This window comes from Lacerta agilis, chromosome 6 (assembly GCF_009819535.1).
Source record: "Lacerta agilis isolate rLacAgi1 chromosome 6, rLacAgi1.pri, whole genome shotgun sequence".
In the NCBI taxonomy this organism is placed as follows: domain Eukaryota; kingdom Metazoa; phylum Chordata; class Lepidosauria; order Squamata; family Lacertidae; genus Lacerta; species Lacerta agilis.
The window spans coordinates 38428856-38445133 of record NC_046317.1 but is presented as its reverse complement, the minus strand read 5'-3'; the positions used below and the strand labels follow the sequence as shown (position 1 = coordinate 38445133).

The following is a 16278-nucleotide window of genomic DNA, read 5'->3' as shown; positions in this document are numbered from 1 at the left end:
TTGTTTTATATGCATAGCGGGGATATAGGCAAACGTGTTTGCGTTCTGAACACCAAGGGCAATATCCAATGCATGCAATGAAACTTCCTCTTCCTCTCCTGTGCCCTCCAGCTTCTCAAAATCAGCTCCAGAGGGTTGGGAACCTTGTGAAGCAGATTTCTTTTGGGGAGGGTTCGGCGGAAAGGAGGAAGAAAGGAAATGGAAGTCCCATGGCATCGGTACGACTCTGTTGGTGTAGCATTGGATTACAAGCCCATGTATTGTGGCAGAGAAAGGTTTCTTTCAGTGCTGGAAGGTTTCCTAAGTAGCCCCTAGAAGCCATTCTTTGATTATATTTGGCCGAACGTTACTCTTAATGAGGTCATACTTAATGGGGACAAAATTCCGTTTCATGCCAGCATCCCAGTCTTGAATATAAATGCTATCTATCGAGACCACATTATCTTTCATAGTTAGGATGAGTGAATGGTCCTCAGTAGGTCTGGGCTCCAGGGTGTTTCTGGGGGTGCTTTGCAAATGTTGCTGATGAGTTACTGAGACAGTTTTGGTGAGCTGGGATGGAGAGGGTGGTGGTGCTGGTTCCAGTGGTTTTTATGCACATACCTCTCCATGCAGGCAAGCAAGAGGCATTGTCATAGTTCAGAGACACACCTCATCCAGGCAAAAGCAGGAGGCTGCAGAGCAAGCCCAGTGAGAGGCATAGCCTGAGAAGAGGGCATGGCTGGGGAGGCCTTGGAGAGCTGCATTTAGCCCCTAGGCTGAGATTGCCCATCTCTGCCTGAGGACATAAAAGTCTTAAGTAGGCCCAGGAAAGGTGTGGGAGGGAAGACAATCCCCAATTCGTATTAGGATGGTTACTCATAGTTACCAAAGATAATATGCCTCTGCTGCTGCTGAGGAAGAATCCCATGTCATCTGAAACATGGGGGGGGGGAGGAAGAGGGCAGCAGGACTGCCTTCCCTGGAAGTAACACGATTTGGTGGAACCACTGTGTGCATCTATATTTGGATTCTGAGAGGATCTAACAGATGAGAATGAACAGTTTATTTTCCTTGTTTTTTATGTTAAAAAAGTAATTGTTACGGGGGAGTATTAGGACTGAGTCACATGTTTATTTTGAGGTGATAGAAGTCTTCAAGCAATGACTTTACTGCTTCATTTCCACATGGGAAGTTATTTGTCTCAAATATTGCCCACATGAAAATCTCCAGCTAACTACGTAAAAGGAAACCGTTTAGAAATAACATTTTCTCTGATGACACGGTAACTTTGGTGATTCTCACACAGGAGAAATTTCAGTTTCATGTGAAGATGAGGTGGTCAGAATCTCACAAGCAGGGGCTTTATCCTTACCCAAACCAATTCCTTGAATCTTATAATTGGTAAGAAGGTTTTTCTTCTCTTAGCCTGCCTTATCTCTCTTCAACTCATTTCCACCTATTACTCCCCTTTTTATTTTCCTGCAAAGTATTAACAGTAGTCTGTTTACCCTTAAGCTACAAAAGACCTCTGGACATTTTCCAGTTCTCTGTGCAAATATCTATTTCCTATTAAATCTCATTTCATAAAATGTTTAATGACATTTATTTAGTCAGTGTATGGACAAAGGATATGCCAAGACTTCTGTGTTTTTTCCAGTTGCAAAACAGGCAGGAATCCAACAGGTAAATATTTCTCAATTGCATCTCCATGCTGGCAAAAGAGTTCTACAATAGTTCACTCCTGATTCTAAAGTGTGACTGCTATGGAAGTTCTGATAGGAAGTATTTGGAAGTGGGAAGGCTGTAGTTTTGCTCCCAGTTAGCTGTGAACCCTTGCCCTGTCCTAGACAAGACAGGAAAATGGTAAGAGCCTATTTGTGCCATAAACCTGGCTTTTGTGTGTTGTGTGATCAGATGGCAAACAACAAGAATCAATTACTGGTCATATAAATGGAAGCCATGAAGCTAGGCTACTGTGAGAAATTAAAATGGCGGCTAAGCCTGAGTTATTGTTGACACCACTCCTCACCAGATAAGCCCTTGAGGACCCACAGGTGGATGAGGGAACCCAACAGAGGTCATGTTGTGAAGAGCCCCCTCCATCCAAGAGTTAACTGGGCGGGTGACAGGCAAGCATTCAATAGGTGAAACATCACTACATCTCCGCAGTGCGAAAAAATATATATCACCTGATCTGAATGTTGTTTGTTGTTGTTGTTGTTCAGTCGTTCAGTCGTGTCCGACTCTTCGTGACCCCATGGACCAGAGCACGCCAGGCACGCCTATCCTTCACTGCCTCCCGCAGTTTGGCCAAACTCATGTTAGTAGCTTCGAGAACACTGTCCAACCATCTCATCCTCTGTCTTCCCCTTCTCCTTGTGCCCTCCATCTTTCCCAACATCAGGGTCTTTTCTAGGGAGTCTTCTCTTCTCATGAGGTGGCCAAAGTACTGGAGCCTCAACTTCAGGATCTGTCCTTCTAGTGAGCACTCAGGAGAATGGATAGGTTTGATCTTCTTGCAGTCCATGGGACTCAAGAGTCTCCTCCAGCACCATAATTCAAAAGCATGAATGTTGTTATCGCACAGTTATTAAAGTACAGAGACTGTCAAAAACAAAGGTAACAGGAATTCAGAGCACAAGATGTCTGCTGCTGCTTTTTGTTTTTTGGATAGGACGCTATAACAAACTTTACTGATATAAAACCTGGTTTAATATTGTAAAAAGTAAGCTAGCATGGGTGGCATAGCCGCAGTGCAATATTTAAGCCACAACACAAACCAATGAAACAGAACATGTGCTGTTGCTCCCGCACTCTGCCAAAAGGTGGTCTAAACATTAAGAGAGGGACAAAAAGATGCATAAAAATATAACCAATCGCCGTATGTTGATATAGTGCCTAAGATGGGACGGAGTTCTCTATTTGCAGCCCCAAGGTCACTTAGCTCCATGGAAGACGATGCTGGTGTTGAATAGTCCTGAAGCCAAGAACCACTTTAGAGAACAGAATTGTTCCTGTATGTGTCTCAAGGAGGAAGTTGTAACCTTCTTTGCATGACACCCTTTTTCCAAATGTTTGTTTACTAAATAGTGAAGAAACAAGAGATCGCTGTGAGGGATATAGACGGCCCAGCTATTCAGGTTTTCTTATGTCATCTGCTTGTAAATGTCAGTCTGAGATAGTCCCCTCCTCTTTGCAACACCATCAATGGAGCGGTAACAGTAAACTGCAACCATTGCTCCCCAGCCTGGAGAAGGTGTCCAGGTGATAATACCCCACCATGATTCCTTGTGTAAAGAAGGTATGGGTGTCCTTGTTCAGTGTACAACTCAGCCCACCCCAACATTAGAAACATAAGTATACCTTAGGTGGGGTGCAAATTTATGAGGAAAGGTTAAGAAGGACAGCCAAAAAGCAAAATTTCCAACAAAAATTGCTCAGGCAAAAACAGTTGCAATCCAAGAATCCAGACTTTAGCAAATGGGGTCAGAACTACAAAATTAAAAGGTTTGAAGGCAAAAGGAGGTGGAGGGAAACCAATGTTAAGAAGGAGTTGATTTGATTTTAAGAATTAGGTCAGTGTGTATGATCAAACTGCCATGATGAGAAATGTGGATTGAGTGGAGCCTGGCTGAATTCAGTAGGAAGTAAAGCAGCACTGAGTCTGCTATGCGCACTCAGCTCACAAACCAACCCACTTTTATGGCTCAGCCATGTGGGGTGGCTCTGCAGTGGATAGTAAATGTGGGTTGATTTGGGAGCCAAGCGTGAAGTGAAGTTATCCTAGGATGCATCACTACCACATAAAAGACAGCTTGGATTACTCAATATTTGCATCATGCCAATTTTGTCACATAAAATAGAACCCTTACAAAGCGCTCTCTCTCTCTCTCTCTCTCTCTCTCTCTCTCTCTCTCTCTCTCTCTCTCTCAGCTTGAGGATTGCTTACAATAAATAACTGAAATGATAATTCCTTAAGGGGCAAGGTGACACACATTAATGTTCATTTAAGAAGTGCCTTCAGCAACCAAAGCTCTGGCAAACTTCACATCTGGAACCCTCAAATTAAGTTTCAGGTAATTCGAGGAAAGGCAGCATTGTGTGCAGTGTGGTATCTTCTGTCACATGTTCGATCAATTCTTCCTTCAAACTAAAGAATAGGTTATGTGGGTGTTAGACAATGGATCTGGCAGCATCGGGAACGCAATTAAGTCTGGTATTTTTAGCAGGGTTGCACCCTTTTATTGGTTAAAGGGAAATATTCTACTCTGAAATTAACTGCACACAATATTAGATTATCTTCTCTGTATGTATTCTTGTTTCATCTTTCCCCATGCTACCTAGTCAAATGTAAAGCACAATCCTATGCAAGTTTACCCAGAAGTAAAGTCTACAGTGTTTGATATTAGACCGTATAAAACCGGTCCTAAAGGATCTTCACTGGTTCACAATATGTTTTTGAGCATAATTCAAAGTGTTGGTGCTGACCTTTAAAGCCTCAAACAGCCTCGGCACAGTATACCTGAAGGAGCATCTCCACCCCCATCGTTCAGCCTGAACTCCGAGGGCCTTCTGGTGGTTCCGTCACTGCGAAAAGTGAAGTTACAGGGAACCAGGCAGAGGGCCTTCTTGGTAGTGGTGCCTGCTCTGTGGAACGCTCTCCCTTCAGATGTCAAAGAGATAATTAACTCTGCAACCTTTAGAAGACCTCTGAAGGCAACCCTGTATCAGGAAGTTTTTTTTATGTTTGATGTTTTATTATGTTTTTATATGTGTTGGAAGCCACCTAGAATGGCTGGGACAACCCAGCCAAATGGGCAGGGTATAAAACAACAACCACCTTATGCATTCATGAAGAAAGGGCTGCCAGTGTTTCAATAGCCCTGCTCCTGTGCCTTTCCCCATTGTTTTGTCTCTCTATGAGGCAAGCATAACTTGTTTAATTTCTTTACTTTGGGCTGTTGCTCAACGCTCAAGATCAGGGCCAGGAGAAAAGCTGGCAACCCTAACATGAAAGATGCCAAGCTGGTGAAATCACTTCTCTTCATCTGATTTACCATCTCTAATTTCATTGAAAAGTTAATCCTTCTGCAGTAAAATTACATTAGTGCTTCAGAGACAAAATATAATCTCTTCGTAAAAAGCAGAACATGGGGAGGGGGACATCAGCTCTTAAAACATGCTGGATTTTGCTAGTGATCATTTCAAATAAAATGGACTTTCTTCAATGCAGCTCTGAAATTTCTCAGGGGCTTCCACATAAACCTAGCATGGATACATTTCCCATGATACTTTACTCCTGATTTGTTGCTGTAATTATTGTTGAAAGCTCTCCTAACACTTTAGGATTGGTAATTCTTCAGTGGCTTGGAGGTGTTGTGTCTGACATAACTATCATGAAGATCAGCAGGATTTGTCAAACACTTCATGAAAACAGCTTTAAAGGGATGGTACAAATAATTCTGGAATCCTAAATAATTATTACTCCTTTCTTCCTTGACTGAAATATCCAGCTAGACCAGCCTCATCAATAATTCCCATGCTTTCTTACTGGAAGGGAATGTGGGACAGCCATTTGCAGCATAAACTGTGAGAAGGGAAACCCCAGATCAAGTGGCAAATAATTATAGGAGCGTCTAATCTTGATTTTTCAGCTTTCTGTGCAGAGGAGTTACTACTTCACACATTGCAAAGATGCCTCTTGTGGATCATGCACTCAGCCGGCAGCCAACTTTTAGGTTCATCATGAGTTTCCTGCATTCCATTGTGCTGGATTACACACATTTTCAAGAAGCAAAAGTTCAAGAGACTTTTAAAGATAAGACTTTGCTTGCTTTTAAAACAGAGGATTAACCTTGTGCGGAAACAAAGGACAATGACTTTAATTCCTTTGCCCTTAAAGCGATTCAGGCAAAATTTTGAAAAGATTTAAGGATGGATTTGAATAACCTGTACTATGCCAAAGGGGTGGTATGGGGTGCTAGGGGAGGGGTAGTACTTTTGGTGGGGGACACGTCATGCTTCTTCTAGGGTAGTTTGTCCTCTTTTGGTCCCTACCCTGCACTCAGCTCTCACCTGTGGCTCCTAGAACCAGCTGAGGGTAACCGCTTGGCCTCAAACCCTTGGTGAGTTAGGGATTTCCCTTGCATGTGAAGACAGGCTCTGGCAGACTGAGTGAACAAGACCAAGAGCGATCCAATGGTCAAGAAGGTGGTATCTTCATGTGCTATAGAGGAAAGTGAGGTACAGATGGGGTTTGTCAACCTGGGAAGGTAGCCCATCTAAGAAGGAAAACTCTGATCCTAAACCTCCTCTGCCTTGTGGGACATCTTTGGGAGAAAAAAAAAGGGTAAGGAGTAAACCTTACACAATCAGGAACAGAGTCCCTAAGATGGTTGGATGGTGCATTGTATACTTCCTTCTGGCAATTCCTGCGGCCAAGCTGGTGCCAAAAGTATTGCTCTGCTTTCCTTTGTACCACATCAGCAAGCCCAGGACCTCTATACACACTGACCAGGCTTGCATCCTGGGAAGGTCACTTCAGTGCTGCTAGCACATGGGTTTGACTTCACCCCTGGAGGCACACTCCATTGTCTCTTGAGACAGGCGGATGCTAACAACTACTCCAAAGTGTGTATCCCCTACCCTACGTGGCATAGATGTATTCCGCTCCTTCCTCCCATACACCTGAAAGGATTGCTTGAGATATGATACACATATGATATCCTGTGCTGAAAAATGCTACACATGTACAACCCAAATGCAATCCCCAAATACAAAAGCTGTACACGCAGCAAAACAACCTGAAGCAACTGAAGTGCAACTACTGCTGTTATTGACAGTTGCTTACCACCCACTTGAATCTGGTTATAAACTTAGCCGCATGATTGATTGATTTTGCTTGTATGAAATTCCTTTTATGGTGTCTCTTTCCTAAGGTGCATTAGATGGTTTGTTCACCACTTGATTGCCTGGGACAGAGTGGTGTGAAATGTGCAGGCACCTCAAGGGCTGGAGAGAGGCCACAGAATCCATGATTATGTGGAATTTCCATTTTTGGACAGAGCACACCACTACATAACCAGAGGAACACTTGTGGAGAAGGCCTATAGCTTCCATGCCCTGCTTGCAGGCTTCCTAAAGCAGGGATTGGGAACTGGTGGAACTTCCAGATGTTGCTGGACTCCTATTCCCATCAGCCCCAGGTAGCATGGCCAGCAGTTAGGGGTGATATGATATCCAACATCTGGAGGGCCACAGGTTTCTTATCCCTGTCCTAGCATATGGTTGGTCATGGTGGGATGCAAGTTTGAGAACCACTTCACACATCAGCTTATACTGGCTCAGTTGCGTCCATCTTTTATCAAAGCTGGACTTCCCAGACTGCTCTTCAGGGTCTATTGTGTATCTAATGCGTGTTGTAAAAGCTGTGAGTAATGTCAACAGCTGATAACGGTGAGTTTCAATGACTACTGGAGAGCAAGATTCATGCCTGCCTCGTCTGGTGTCGACTCTCTCAAGAGCTATTCTTGTTAGAGAAGGATATTTCCACTGGGGGCTAGTAACTGAAGCCAAAGCTCCAGAAATATGAACTGAAAATATATGGATGGCCAAATAAAGATAACTTCTTAGGAGCTTGGGGAGCTACCTTACTTGGGGCCTTACTGCTTTTACCTCTATGGTGGAACAGTTGCTGTTTGATCAGATTCTTTTAAGAGTGAATTTGTAGCTGATTGTGTGCCCCTTTGGTCATATGCCGCTGCTATTAGAGTGAACATGGGGTCTTTCTTTCCACACTAATGGAGGGTTTTGCCTGAATTGAGGGAAGTTCCACGGTTGTCGTAGCAACTCTTACCTACCCCCATATTCACCCAACCAGTAAATATTGGAAGTTATGAGCATGAGCTAGGGGGATAGCCCTTTCATGGCTTAAAACATATTTATGCCTAGTATTCTAGGATTCTAATCTTGTGGGAGTATGGGAGATTAGCAGAGGAACTACATGTCTTTGGTGAACCTGGTTATTGTGATGAAATGTTGTTTTCTGCAGCTTACAATTGCTGTCACGAACAGCGCTTGGACTCAGTAGCACCATCTTTATAGGCCATGCCTTTCCTCTGAAATGAGTTCACAAACTGATAGCTTGCACTGGTCAGAGGGAGGTGGTGTAGAACAGATGTCTTCCAAAACATACCCACCAACCCAGAAACCGGGATGGTGCTTGTTTACATACTGCACAAATGAAGATGTTGGGGATCCATTACAGATCTTTCAGAAAAGTCAGGGCTTTCTCGTGGTAGAAAAAAAATGTCCGTTTGTGAGTTCATTATTCTGGAAGACTCAGCTAAATAATGCTGACACCATGTGCCAGCATGGCAAAATATCTGGAAACTTCTCCCCCAGCAATTATATCTATAATTGGTAAGTTTAGAAATGCCCCCAAATCAGACAATTTGTCCAGCATCATTCAGACTGACTGGCAGTGGCTCTCCAGGGTTTTCCCCACTGTCAATGATGTAGGTTGCTAATAAACTGGAAGGGTATATATGCACTTGAAGAATCGAGAAACAATAAGAAGAAAGGCTTGGAGGGAGGATTATTCAGATTTCTGATTTGTGAACAACTTCCATTTTTGACGGTTCATAAATTAGGCTGGTTTTCTTACATTAGGCTAGCTTTCTTCAGCTTTCCGCAGCACTTTTGGTGGAGCAGCTGTGTAAAATGCCCACTAGATGGCAACCTACTCCCAAAACTTTTTCCTTCTACAAATCTCAAAGGTTTTAAAGGAAGGGAGTGCGTTGGAGGCGGACGGGGACCCAGCAGAATATTATCAGCTGCTTGAGGAGAAAAGGCCATAACCTAAGCAATCTCCCTTGCCTCCAAGCCTATAACATTAAAAAAAATAAATCCGTATTATTTCTAATTTCACTGGTGTATCCCCTGGCAGGTGGGAAAGAAGATATGAGCAACTTCATTATAAAGCCATGCAGAGGCAAGAAAAGGGTGGCGATTTTTCATTCATCCAAGAAGAAAATTGTAAAAATGGACCGATTATTAAAATCCTTCATATAAACTCAAAACTAGCAAGCACCGACAAGGACTGTGAAAATGGTCCCTAAGGCAGGCAGGCAGGCAGGTGCGCGCACACACAATTTTTTATTTTATTTTTTGGAAGGATGAATAGGAACTTCCACCTTATCACTATTAAGGCTAGTCAAATGACATAGTGGAATCCTATACAGGTCTACTCAGAAGTAAGTCCCATTGAATTAAACAGGGCTTCCTCCTAGGTAAATGAGTACAGGGAATGCAGCCTGAAGTTTGTCATTATAATTGTAAATGAATGATTTTGAGAAAGCGCTTTAAAGGGTGGGGCTATGATTGACATTTGATAGTGAATGGCTCATTTCCGTGAGGGATTATATTTATCCTGCCCCACATAACTGAGTTATGAGGCTCTTGCCTCTGTGAAAGCAATGGGGTGGGGAGGCGGGGGGGGGGCTGACAGGAGGAAAATGTAGCCATTGTGATAACAGGTCTGATTGAAAGAATTCATGGGGGGGGGTAAGCGATCTTGTGAAGCCCCCTTCCTATTTGCCTTTCATAAGCAACAACTTCATTATCCAGAGCCTGGGGGAGCCACCCATGCCATCATCCATGCAAGATTGCACACTGCGAAGGCCATGCCATCTGACAGCACACAGGGGCAGGAAGGTTATTGTCCCACCAGAGAGTCCCCTTAAGGTCTAGACAAAGGACCGGACTGTGGAGCAGTCAGTTGGCTCACTGGGTACTGTTTTCCTAATTCACCAGTGAGCCTCTGAAACCTGGCAACTGGGATCCGGTTCTAGAAGGGTCCTAAAACCTCCCTCCTGAGTCCACACCCCTTTGGCAAAGCATTCTCAGCTTTTTGCGCTGTATATGCCTAGGGGGAAGGTTATTGTAAAGTGTCCCTGGGCAGTGTTACTCATGTGTGAATGGAAGGATCTTGTTTGCATTCATTACAAACCCATTAAAAGCTGGCTGGCTGAGACCTGGGCAGGACTGGTCTGAAGGTTGCAGCTGACACTTGTCCCATTGCAGGCTCCCTGCACCATCTCCTTGCAGTGCACCAGAGTGTGGAAGGCTGCTGTCTGGGTCAGGGATAGGTGAAGGGCTGTCCAGCCTTCCTGGACTCCCCACCACCACCCACGCTTTCCCAGCGCAAGCTCTTTCCATGAATTAGCCTGCCCAGAAATTACCTCGATTTCAATTTCTCTTCCTGGATCCCAATGGCTGAAGAGAAAACTTTTCGCCATGGGCTCATCGTCCTGGGAGTTTTTCTGGTGATGATCGGAATGTTCATCATGAGTGTGGAGAAGCCCCAGATCTACATCACCTTTTGTACCTTAGGCGCCTTGGTCATCGCTGCGGGGATCATTTGGAGCATGTGCCAGTGCTACCCGAAGGTAGGAAACAGTCTACTTTCTCTTTTTTTCCTAAAGAATGTGCCTTCAACAGTTGCATTTTGGGGGTATCAAACTCAGACTTCCCAATAATATATTTGGAAGCTGCAGGAATCTTAAAAGATTATATGTTTCCTGCTCTTTATTGAGCTTGTTAGCCTTTTAAGAAGTACAAACGTAAAAATATTTTACTTGCAAAGCAATCAATTTTTTTTTGTATCCGCTCGATTGATAAATTACTTTACACATTGGTTCCCTTACAGTTGCCACAAAAAATAATGATACCATCGCAGGATAGGTATTAGAATGGTGCCACAATATAATGCAGTGGGAACTGTAGTAAGAGTAAGTTAGGTAATGGCGAATGTAAGGCTGTTCCCTGTTGGAGTTGCAGCTTGAATCTTCTTTCTGAAAATCTAGGATCTGATTGAAGACACAGTTCAGAATGTAAGAATAAAATGCCTTTCTTCTAGGGAACCCCTACATCTCCTTGGAGGTAGGTGAGAAAGAATCACTTTGCCCAGGGTGGACTACCTCCTGAGCTTTATCTGAGATCCAAATGATACATCACATTTCCTTAATTAAATTCAGTGTTTGTGCATGTGTTTGTGTGTAGCTGCTCATTTGATGGGAGGAAATAACCCCCTTGTTCCAAGGAGTTATCTTCTCTAACTTCCCCGCTTTCCCTCCCCAGATCAGAGTTGTTTCTGTTGATGTGGAGTCTGAGAAGTTTCTTGTAAAGAAGACTGCTGCTTCATCTGTTCAAAATGAGATTCCCGAGAAGAACAGGTATGTTTGTGGAAACCAAGCCTGTAAGCTTCAACTCAACAGTCTGTAATCTACTTTTTAATTAGGATACAGTACTCGACTGTGCACATCGCAAACTGTGTTCCGCAGAGGGACAAGGTCAATGTCTGGAAACGCTGGCACAGGGCAGTGAATTGTACAATTTAAGTGTATTTTTAAGCAGGAGAAAAGCGATGTCTTTAGGGAAAATATAAAGCTCCTCAGAGGTATGTGTGTTTGTGTGTAAAGCATGGAACAGCTTTGGAGACCCATGCGTAGGAAAGCAAAAGGCTGCAGCGTTTACAGCACAATCCTATACTTGTCTGCTTAGAAACAGATCTCATTGAGTTCAATGTGGCTTACTCTCAGATGTGTGTATAGGATTGCAACCTCCATCTCATTTCAGTGTCTAGCCCTGCTGTATATAATCCAATCCAGAAAAAGAATGTAGGCCTCCTTAGGGTTCGTTCTGCACTGGCCATAAGAATAGCAGCTTCTTTGCCCTCGTCTCTTTGTGTTGTGCAGAAGCTATAACTGGCCAATCAAGATAAAATTATGGCAGCTTGAAAGAGCTTCTTCTCCATCTTCCACCTCATATCCAAGCTTTTTCAGAACAGTGCCTCCCTCACCCTAGAGATGGATAAATCCTGGTGAAATGGTATTTGTAGGAGGTGATCTCCTGCAGAGTGCAGTGACAGGTTGGGTATATATGGGGTGGATCTACACCCAGGGGAAAACCGCTATAAATAAATCAGAAATTAGATCTGTTATAATAAAAGAAAGAAAAAACCCTATGGAAAATCGCATATAAATTTTTTCTGCTCTCTGGCACCATCTGGTGTTGCATGTTTATAGCGCATTCAAATAGTTGTTTCTTTACTAATGTAGCTGAGTCCCAGGGGTGAGATAATCTTTGGCTATCCTGGTCACAAGCTGCATAGAGCTTTGTGCCAAGTTCATTAGTCACTTCTTCCCTTCCTCTCAACATTGACTAAGGGCAAGAGCACAGCCTGCTGCCAGAAGGCCTATTTTATGTGCTTCATAAGCAACTGTTTTTCTGATTGAAAACCTGGACCCGGCACCAGTCTATTTTGCATTAGCCCAGCCTCAGAGGCATCCATGAGCCACCCCATTCCTGGCTATATGTCATTTACTTGCTCAGATCTCCCTTCCCACAAAAACTCCATCCATCAACTTCCCTTAAACAGGCTTGTTAACAGTGCAAGACAATTTTCCACAATACTCCAATTGCCAACAACAGAAAGGAAAGTGAAACTAAAGTAGCTGAAGGCAGCATAGCCCTGGCATACAGACTGATGGATTTTGCATGCCCCTTTCTCCTAGTCAGCCAGGTGGGAATGGAGGACAGGTAAGAAAAGCAGGTCTCCTGACAGCTCAAATCCAGATAACGAACAACTGCAACACACTTAAGAGGAAGCAAACTTGACTAGAGAAATGCTAGGTCCTCTGAAGCTGCTCACATTTCTGAATCGGCAAATAATCAGATTCCTGCCCCCTGTTAATAACAGATGTAACAAATCTGGTGAAGTAATATACCATTTTCTCATGTTGTTCGCTCAGTTCCCAGACACCTTACACCAGCCAGAAACAAACTGAAGTCTATGAGAAAAGCCTGCCGTCCTACGAACAGATCCAGATGAAAGTGGCGGGTGCAGAATCTGCGGGTGTTCTGTCTGCCTCCGTCCCACCGGTCATGGCAGAAGGATGTATCCAGCCTGTTGTACAGGCCAAGGCAGAGGTGCACAGGGATTCAGAAAGTGATGGAGACTCCTGCAAGGACCCAATGCCCCAGAAGGATGCTACCAGGTTGTGCTGGTGAGTAGCTCATGCGGTGCGTTCTGGGGCTGGTTTAAATTGCATACCACTCTGCACCTTATAATTGCTCTTGGTGATTTCTGTTAGGCACTCTGGATAGAGAAAAGCTTGCAAAGGTGGGATGGTTTTCAAATTGTATAAGCATTAGTTAGTTTTCATTGCTTGATTAAACAAAATGAATAAATGAACATCTGAATAAAACAATGTTTCTAATGCAGGTGTCAGAACCAACACAATCTTTGAAAATATATAATATTCTATGTTAGAAATTATATCCTTTTCTATGTGTGAGATATGGTGCAATGATATATATCTATATATGCACTACACACACACACACACACACACACACACTGTACATATATAGAGAGAGAAAGTGAGAGAGAGAGAGCGCCACTGATTGTTTAACTGGGAGCTCCTTTCAAACTGAACAAAACTGAACAGGGGTCGGCCACTATGACAAGAGGATGTTGGACTAAATGGACCACTGGCCAATTCTTACGTTTTTATGTTCTTCAATTGATTAATCCAACTGACTGGCAACATTAGTTGATTAATCTGTTAGATTAATCAGCTAATGTTACCATCCCCATAGAAGGTGGAGCTAAATATAAGATGCATGCTAGCTCTGTATCAATGAAAAGCCAACACAGTCTGTACTGCCCGGTGTTGTTCCTTCTAGTTAAAGCAGGCATCATAAGCGAAATACCTTCCAGGTGGAGTGCAACTCCTTTTAACTCAGACCATTGGGCCGGAGATGATGGGAGTTGGGTCCAAAAACATCTGGAGGGGACCACAATGGTGACTCTTGAGTTCAAGATCAAAACAATGCTGTTGGGCTGGCATGGTCAATAATATTTAATTTACCCTTAAAGGTAAAGGTCAAGGGACCGCTGACCATTAGGTCCAGTCGTGAACGACTCTGGGGTTGCGGCGCTTATCTCGCTTTATTGGCCGAGGGAGCCGGCGTACAGCTTCCGGGTCATGTGGCCAGCATGACTAAGCCGCTTCTGGCGAACCAGAGCAGCACATGGAAACGCCGTTTACCTTCCTTCCAGAGCAGGGACCGAGCAACGGGAGCTCACCCCGTCGCGGGGATTCGAACCTCCGATCTTCTGATCGGCAAGCCCCAGGCTCAGTGGTTTAGACCATAGCGCCACCCATGTCCCTTTGAATTTACCCTTAGAAACCAAGTTAATTAAACCAACAACAGCTGGTCATTCCAGAACCAGGGATGTGCCGGTGAAAAGCACAGCATCTGCTGTGCTTGATTTACTATAAACGTCCTAGTAGAAACACAAAACACCTCAACAAATCAGCCTTGGAAGCTATGTCCTTCAATGAACCTTCTCTTTAAATTCTAGTGAGTCGGAAAAGTTTCCTAACCAGGCGCCACTTGCTTCTTTCCAAGAGGAAGCAGACACCTCTTCTGTGGAATCTACAGCCAACAGTTCGTTTCTACAGGGGTGGGAAAATGTCTCGAAGCCTATGTCTGCAACAGAAAGCCAGCTCAAATTCAAACTTCCTTCCTATGAAGATTTTGCCCTGATCGATTCCCTGACGGCGGAAGGTCAAGGTCAAAGCAATGAAAGGATAATGGCACCCAACCAAAGCCGTTGCCCTATTCCTGCCCCCAGAGGAGATGGGGCATTGGCTACAGTAGGGCCTGAACGACTGGAACACAGAGCTACGCATAATGTAGAAGAGGATGACATGTACTATGGAATAAAGGAGGGAGCAGGAGATGTCCCCTCATCGGTTGGTGCTGTCTCTGAACCAAAGGACTAAACATTAAAAATGAGGAATGAGCCCGGGAACATTCTCATGGGAGTCCAAATCCAAAGAGATGGAAGGTTGGGTGGGGGTGGGGAGTGGCTCAGACAATAAAAGGGATGCCCAAGCAATGGTAAACTTGTCCTGGTCTCTGGGGATTTGTAGGGAGCGAAGGAGAATAAGAGTTCGGACCAAAGCAGAAGAACAAAAGTTTGGCTATCTGTTGAAGTGTCTTAAGCTGTCCCTTCGCTTATGCTCAACCTGTATATTTGTAAATAAAGTCAAATATCACCAAATCCCTGTGGTTTTTTCCCAAAGGAAATCAAACCTGGGTAGCACTGAACCCCTAAAAGTTCTCACCAGCCAGAGAGATGATTCAGAAAAAACACTATAAAGGGGAAACAGACTCTGTATATGAGAACGGCACCCCTGTTGAGAACATATATATCGTCCCAAGGGGCAGAGTCATGACTTTTCCATGAGAGTGTGGATGGAGGATCCATGACTCGCTTGAACATCACCTTTTGGCGCTTCTTTGCCATTTATGAAATGATACTCTATTGGGGTGCGGGTGGTCCTGTGGTCTAAACCACTGAGCCTTGGGCTTGCCGATCAGAAGGTCAGCGGTTCAAATCCCTGAGACGGAGTGAGCTCCCGTTGCTCTGTCCCAGCTCCTGCCAACCTAGCAGTTCGAAAGCACACCAGTGCAAGTAGATAAATAGGTACTGCTGCGGCGGGAAAGTAAATGGCGTTACCGTGCGCTCTGGTTTCCGTCGCGGTGTTCCATTGCGCCACATGACCCAGAAAACTGTGGACAAACACAGGCCTGAAAACGAGATGAGTGCCGTAACCCCATAGTCACCTTTGACTGGACTTAAGTGTCCAGGGGTCCTTTACCTTTTACCTACTAAGGCTGCCATTTTCTAAATATACGAAACTGGGAGAAAGTCCTACTGAATTTAGTAAGACATGCTTTTGAGTGGAAATGCACAGAATTACACTGTAAATGTGTTTCTAGTCTTTTAGAATCCTTTAGCATTCTTGCCCCATCTGACTGTATATTGGTGTGATTGTACTTGATGTCCATGGACTGCTCTGCTGAGGACATGTTTGATGGTGGTGGTTTCTGGGGATTGGATGATATCCTGAACAGCAACACTTTTAACATGAAAAAGAACTGGTTGGAGGTTTAAGAAGTGCTTGCGTGTGGGCGCCAAAGCAGCTCAGGGCTCATGCTTCATTAATTGGCCCGATCACTATGGAGCGGCTGACGTGCAGGAGCAGCAGCAGCCAGACAGAAGGCGGATCGTGTGCCCTCAGCACCTTGGCTTCTGAGGTCCTGCTTTCTGCTCCGATTCATGCCTTTTGGCCATTGGAGGTCTGCTTGCTGCAGTGGAAAATCCGGAGTGATTTATGTTGCTTTCGGAAGCCTGCCAACTGCTCAGCTTGTCAGATT

General features: G+C 44.3%; 1 protein-coding gene across 1 annotated transcript; it reads left to right on the top strand.

Annotated features, from left to right (window-relative positions):
• The first annotated feature begins 9748 nt into the window (after nucleotides 1-9748).
• Nucleotides 9749-15108, top strand: BSND (barttin CLCNK type accessory subunit beta). The gene is made up of 4 exons (XM_033151010.1): nucleotides 9749-10430; nucleotides 11122-11216; nucleotides 12795-13049; nucleotides 14414-15108. Exons 1-4 carry the CDS (start codon nucleotides 10254-10256, stop codon nucleotides 14835-14837), a joined length of 951 nt encoding a protein of 316 aa, XP_033006901.1. The 5' UTR covers nucleotides 9749-10253; the 3' UTR covers nucleotides 14838-15108.
• Nucleotides 15109-16278: the final 1170 nt, after the last annotated feature.

Bases quoted from the DNA above. Each gene is read 5' to 3' on its own strand.
- BSND (XM_033151010.1), top strand. From the start codon at position 10,254: ATGGCTGAAGAGAAAACTTTTCGCCATGGGCTCATCGTCCTGGGAGTT. The intron at 11,217-12,794 runs GTATGTTTGTGG...TTGTTCGCTCAG, and splicing joins GAGATTCCCGAGAAGAACAG to TTCCCAGACACCTTACACCA. The intron at 13,050-14,413 runs GTGAGTAGCTCA...TTTAAATTCTAG, and splicing joins GATGCTACCAGGTTGTGCTG to TGAGTCGGAAAAGTTTCCTA.